Source organism: Brassica oleracea, chromosome C9 (genome assembly GCF_000695525.1).
Source record: "Brassica oleracea var. oleracea cultivar TO1000 chromosome C9, BOL, whole genome shotgun sequence".
In the NCBI taxonomy this organism is placed as follows: Eukaryota; Viridiplantae; Streptophyta; class Magnoliopsida; order Brassicales; family Brassicaceae; genus Brassica; species Brassica oleracea.
The window spans coordinates 20932192-20938959 of NC_027756.1; the positions used below are offsets into that span (position 1 = coordinate 20932192).

Below are 6768 nucleotides of genomic sequence, written 5' to 3' on the forward strand. Positions count from 1 at the left end.
TGTGCCCCGGTTCGTGGATCAGTCCATTGGAGCCAACCAGCATGGAGATCAGGACGTTCTAAACAATTTGACCGAAGTTCGTTCATCCGTCCGTACTGGACACACTGACCGAGCCATCATGCGTGCTTCCCGATTGGAGCTTCGGTTAGAACCACGTCCAGACGACCGAACCACAGCCCGTCTTCCCCGACCAACTCGACATTCTAAGACCCACGGTCGAGCCAGACTTAGCTTGGGTCGTGAAGAAACCAAAGATGGACATGCATTCTCCTCCGGCGGACCATCCGGACAGTCCTGCAAGCGTCCTTATCGTTACCCCGTGCATCCATCTGGTTCGGATGAACCTGGACGACTTGACTAGTCTTCTTCATTTTCCGTACTTTGACCAGATCTAGTCTTCTCCATTTTTCGTGCTTTGACTAGATCTAGTCAAATTTATATTTTCTATGCATTGTTTTCCTACATTTCTATTTATTGTCTTTGACTGCAAAACACTATAAATATGTAGTCCATTTGATGAATAAAATAAGTTCAGTTTTGGTTGTTTATTTTGTTTCTTCTCTGAGTGAGAGAGAGTTCTTTAGCTAGTTCATTGGTGTGAACCGGCTTGTTGATTTGGTGGTCAGCCAATTCATCTTTGTGTGTTGTTTGGTGGTTAGCCAACACATTCATTCTTTCTTTGGTGGTTAGCCTTAGATCGTGGGTATATCAAGAGTCATTCCGCATCTCTTGACGATCCTTTCAATCCATCTCAGTTCCAGAAGTGCTGTTTGCCTTCTTGGATCATATCCAACACCCAGCTAAAGTGATCCTCCCTATCTTAGGGTTCTTCAGACCCGTCCCGCGAAGTCCGCAAATTTACGGACCTAGAAAATCTCGTCCCAATACCATACCGCGACAGTTCTTTATAGGTCAGGCCCGCGGTCCAGATCAATGATTGGGAATCATTGATTGCCATCTCTAATTTTACATCTCAAAATTATTTGATCTATTAAGAAGTCGATGTGACACGGGAGTTTTTGAAAGTGAAAGATTTCTATGAACTGAAAAACACCTTCCATCTGGTCATGTGTTGCCTAATATCATAAATCAAGGTCTGTCTAATTCCATTTGGTCCCTCATCTCTCCTCTCCATAATTTCTGAAATGTAACATTTATGTTGCATCGAATTTGAATGTGGCGGTTTAGTGTTTTCTGAGGGATGGCTCGAATGAAATACTCTGATTTGGTCCAAAACCGACCAAATGACACTACAAGATGAACTGTATTAGGTCTCCTATTACAAAAAAAAAAAAAGAGAGAGAGTTGACAATACAGACAAGAAGAGCTAAGTGGTCTTCTTGTCCATGTTTGTGATGAGATTCTTCATCTGAAACCTCCAGAAGCAAAAGTAAGCGAAACCAAGTCCGATCAAAACATAAACCCAAATCTTATCTTCCCCACTCTCCTTCTCCGACGACACCTCTTCTATCCCAAACCACTCCCTCTCTTCCCCATCTTTATAACTTCTCATTATACCTTCCATCACTCTCCCATACAACACATACACCCTATCGTGCCCGGCCACCGTCACCGCCGTCGGAAACCCCTCCACCTCGAGCTCAACCTCGTCATATATCACCCCTTCGCTCCAGCTATCTTGGCTCTTGAGATACCAAAGCTTCTTCTGCGACACCACCATAACCGTCCCGTCTCTCCGTCTCCTCGCCACCCCATCAGCCGCCACCATGTCTCCGTTCAGAAGCACAATCCTCGCCGTCCCGCTCTCCTCGTCCACCTTGAACATCTTCCCCGTGTTGCTCTGCACCACCAGGAGGTACCCTTTGCTGTTGTACACGATCCCGTTCAAACCGCAATCGCGGAAAGTCGCGTCCGCGTCCGGCGCCACCGGCTGAGAGTTAAACAGCGGCGATCTCGAGAAGATCGCCGCCGCGCCGTCGCTGTTGACTTTCCAGATGAAGTTTTTCGCCGAGTTGGTGACGTAAGCGTTGCCGTTGTAGTCAACCGCCACGTCATTCGCGACATCGCGGGCGATGTCCGCGTCGTCTCCGGGGAGAGAAGGGAGAGGAGAGAGGAAGATTCGGCGGCCGCCGCTGCGGAGATCGTAGGCGGCTAGGGCGCTGCAGGGGAGGAGAGGCGGGAGGCAGTGGATCGCCGCGAGGAGGCGGCGGTTGGAGGAGTCAACGGAGATGCCTAGGATTGTAGCGTTCTCCGGCAGGTAGGGATCGGAGATTAGGGTTTGCACGACACCGGCGTCGGAGACGGAGTGGATTGTGCGGCTGTGGAGAGATCCGACTATGAAGTGTTGGCCTGATGGATCCCAGGTTAGTCCCTCTGGGTAAAGTCCTGGTGATCGGAAGTTGATTACGTGGCGGTTTGAGGCGGAGGAAGGACTTGGAAGTACGAGTAGTACCACGGCGAAGAGGATTGAGAGGACCAAAGACGATCTGGATCGTGTACAAGTCATGTTCGCTTTCATATGATTTCGATTTAGGAAATACCTGAAAATATGCCTTAAATAAATATTTAAACAAATCAACTAATGGGCCATAAATGCACTTATGGGCCATACATAGTGTATACGAGTGGCTTAAGTAATTCTGAGCCCGTTGTTTTTGTCTTCAGTAGGCATAGGTCTTCGGGTCGGTTCTGACCACCTTTTCGGATCCGAATTTATTCGGTTTGGTCCTTTTTTGTTCCGGTTCTTTCGGATATAATAATTTTGTATCCAATAGCTAATTATAAATTTTCGGTTCAGTTTCGAATCGGATATTTTTTATATAAACTTCGATTCAAATTTTTAGATCCAAATAAAATGCCCAGACTAAATCTTCAGATTTGATAAAACCATGAAATTTTGTTTGATTTCGGTTTAGTTACTTCAAAACTTTTAAATTCAATTTGATTTTAATTTTTTGGATAATTTAAAGTTTATGTTAAAAATATTGGATAATTCAAAATTTTAAATTAAATATCATTTTTTCAAATAAAACATCGGGTATTTCAAATTGTTTTTTAAAATATGAATAATAGAATTGAGATAATTCATTTTCATTTAATTTGGTTTATAAATAATATTTTCACGGTATCAATACTATTAAAAGAGAAAAAATTCTAAAAAATCTACTTATGCAAGGTTGTTGGACCCTTTCATTAACTAATAATATTTTGGTCTTACCTTAAATTTCTACTAATAATATGTTACCTTATATTTTTCTAAAAATAATTTAGTCAATACTTAACAAATTAATGGTATAACTATATTTGTTTCATCTAATCAATACAATTAAAACAAGATCTTTTTTAGATTTGCCCTTATTCTACATAGGAATTTTATTTTTTTGTGTCGTTATGATTTTGTCTAACAATTAAAAATTCATTAAATATAAAATGGGTAATGCAAATTAGACCACCTACACTATCTATATATGCCGACCGTCATTTGTTGATTTATTCCTAAATATTTACATCATTATATATTTTTGGACACTAAACAAATAACAACAATTTTAAATTTAAAAAGTTTGTTGTCGACTTAAAGCCTTGAGCCTAAATTATGCATTCCAATTAATATTTTCGCCACATATTCACTTTATTATTGGTTACCAATCGTAACAACACATTATAATCAAAATCTTGTTTATCATTATAAGGTGATTAAGATATAAATATAGGATAAGAAAAATTCAATTTCATTATAGCTGAAATCCATATCTTTATTAAATTTCACTAAAGAAAACGCAAGTTCTCTACTTTATAATATCAATACTAACTAAATACTCATATCATTTTTAAAATTTCTTTTATATTAGATTATATTAAAAGAACAACTCACACACTTTGAATGAAAATATGTATTTATAGTATTATACAAACAAAATAATGTATAGGCATTTAAACTAAAATGTTAAAACGACCACCAAATTTAGAATGCTACATGAATAAAATAGACCAGTCCATATTATTTAATGCCACTAAATTTATCGGTTCCACCGCAGATCCAAACTGGATAGAAAACGTTACTTATATCTTAAATAAAACATTGCTATTATCGGTTCCAAATATATTTGATCTGGTTGATTATTTCTGGAATTTAGTTCAATTTTGGTTTTGTTTTTTTTTTTCCGATTTGATTGACGGTTTCGGATAAATTGTGTTTAAATTTATATATTAATTTATATAAGTATTTATTTAATTTCAAAAATAATTCTGTGCGGCTCAAAATCTAGTTTTCATTATTCTTTAAATTAATATTGTTAAGATATAAAATGTTAGTTCGTATCCATTTAGTTCTAGGTTTGATTCAGGTCATTTAGAAATTTCGGACATTTGTGGACATCGATTCAGTTTGGTTCTTTGGTTGGGATGGGGTTTTGGGTTAAAATGTCCATTCACCAAGCCGAAGAACTTGCACAGATGCAATACACCATTGATAGACATCGAATTCAAAAATAAACGCACTTCAAGAACACCAACAGTCCGATTGAATTACACTCAAGTTTGCTCAGAGAGACAAGTAAACAACCATTCTTTACCCCCTACGCCGGCGGCGACTGAGACTCCATCGGAATCCCAAGATCATTCCTCTTGAGAACAGGAAGCGCGATGAAAGATTTGGTCTTACTGATGGGTCTGCTCTTTTCAAGCCTCACAACGTCACCCACCTTGAACTCGTTCTCAGGGTCATGCGCCTGATACTTCTTCTTCATCCTCACGCGCCTCTTGTACTTCGGGTGTGGAGCCAGCCTCGTCACTTCCACCGCCACTGTCTTGTCGCTCGTTGCGCACACCACGCGTCCTTGCATCGTCTTCATGGCTCTTATCGCAGGGACTAAACCCGGTTTCTTGGTGTTCGGAAGGGAAATGGGTTTGGAGAGAGAAGAGCGTGGAGTGGAGCCATGGGTGAATGGGGAGGAGGAGAGCTTCAGAGACTGCAGAGATGACGCTAGCGACGCCATTGATTGAGGGGGACGAAGAAGATAAGGTGAGATTTATATAATGGAAAGCAGCTGTGTGATCCACTTGAATATTGGGCTGTTAATAGACTATTGGGTCTAATCATGGATCTCTATAAGCAAAATATGTTTATATATTGGCCCGTGACTAAGCCTCTTAATAAACTTCTATTGTCACATTAACTTTTGTTTTATATTCAGCTGAAACAAATTTTTTATTCATTAAAATCGTTCACTCTTGACTTCAAAAACCACTTACATATTGCATTAGCTCTCGAGTTTAATTCAGGAGCATTTCAAAAATCAAATTTCAAGTGGTGGGGAAACGCCGAAACGGTGGTTGTGCATGTCTAGATTTTGTGGAAATACTCTTACATTAATCTAGGAGCATTTCAAAGAATAATTTGTATATCTAGATTTTTTGAGGAGAAGATCTCACGTGTGCTCTCGTGACTTAGGTTTCTTTTTCCTATCATATGTGAAGGTTTGAGTTTTACGGTGCCTTCTTGCCAAAAGAGGGGAGAGGCGGTGAGTTGTTGGGTGGTGGTTGTGGAGAGGAGGTCCGACAGTGTTTGAACTGATGAATCTGAAGAAAAAATCTTGCAATTTTGGAGGAAAGCAGTGGGTCTTGAAAGGAGTTTCCGGTAGCATCAGTTAAATCTAATTGGTTCAGCACCTCTTAGATTCAAGTTTATTATGAGTTTTCACTTAAAACCAATTTGTGATAAATGTATTAGCTTTAACATTTTATATATTACTTAATGTCTCTTAGAATTTTCAATGTGGGATACTATATTCCTAATACCTTCTTCGAGATGATGCTCTTATCGGCCAAAAATCTCGAAAATTTAGGATGTTTATACTCCGTCGAGCGACTTTCGTAAGACAGTTATACCCGGTCCAGAAGGTTAAGTAGAGAAGTTATATTAATTAGAGGTTAAGGATTTTTAGGATCTATGCTCTGATACCATGTTAGATTCGAGTTTATTATGAATTTCAATTTAAAACTAATTGTCGATAAGTGGATTGCTCCTAACCCTTTGTATACTACATAAAGTTTTCTTAAATTTTCGATGTGGGATACTATATCCCTAATACCCATCCTCGAGATGATTTCTCTTATCAGACAAATATTTTTTTAATTTTAGGACATTTATACTCAGTCGAACGATTTTACTAAGAGAGTTATACACGATCAATAGCGTTAACTAAAGAAGTTATATTAATTAGGGGTTTATGATTTTTAGAATCATATTCTGAAACTATATTAGATTCGAGTTTATTATGGACTTCCAATTTAAAACCAATTGATGATAACTGGATTGGTTCTAAACCTTGATATATTACTTAATGTCTCTAACAATTTCTGATGTGGGATACTATATCCCTAAGAGCATCTCCAAAAAGACTCTATATTATTTGAAGTTTCAAAGTGTTCTTCTTCAAAAGCAAAACTTTAAATTTAACTTCAAAATTATTTGTAATTTACACTATGCTCCTTATATTTATCATAATTAATATAATCCATAAACATTTTATAAATAACTAGCACATATATAAAATATTATAGTAAATTAATTAATAAACTCTTATATTAAAATAATTTTTATAAATAGAAATACATAGTTAAATATTAAACTACAAGCAAAATACCATATTATTACATAAAATTATTTTCTTAATGTTCCATTTTTGATTACACAAAATTTGTTTGGACAATATTTTAGAAGTTTCGGAGAAAATTTACTAGATTATTAGTGTTGTTGTAATATTTAAATTTGTGTAATAATTATGTCTTCATGTATTTTCTTAA

General features: G+C 37.6%; 2 protein-coding genes across 2 annotated transcripts; both read right to left on the reverse strand.

Annotated features, from left to right (window-relative positions):
* Window positions 1–1200: 1200 nt before the first annotated feature.
* LOC106313397 lies at window positions 1201–2504 on the reverse strand. Its single transcript, XM_013751194.1, has one exon. The coding sequence runs from the start codon at window positions 2477–2479 to the stop codon at window positions 1328–1330; it is 1152 nt and encodes a 383-aa protein (XP_013606648.1). The 5' UTR covers window positions 2480–2504; the 3' UTR covers window positions 1201–1327.
* Window positions 2505–4371: 1867 nt separating this feature from the next.
* Window positions 4372–4992, reverse strand: LOC106315681 (30S ribosomal protein S17, chloroplastic-like). Its single transcript, XM_013753481.1, has one exon. The coding sequence runs from the start codon at window positions 4956–4958 to the stop codon at window positions 4539–4541; it is 420 nt and encodes a 139-aa protein (XP_013608935.1). The 5' UTR covers window positions 4959–4992; the 3' UTR covers window positions 4372–4538.
* Window positions 4993–6768: the final 1776 nt, after the last annotated feature.

What these genes read in the sequence shown, in the direction of transcription:
- LOC106313397 (XM_013751194.1), bottom strand. Translation starts at nt 2,479, where the DNA reads ATGAAAGCGAACATGACTTGTACACGATCCAGATCGTCTTTGGTCCTC.
- LOC106315681 (XM_013753481.1), bottom strand. Translation starts at nt 4,958, where the DNA reads ATGGCGTCGCTAGCGTCATCTCTGCAGTCTCTGAAGCTCTCCTCCTCC.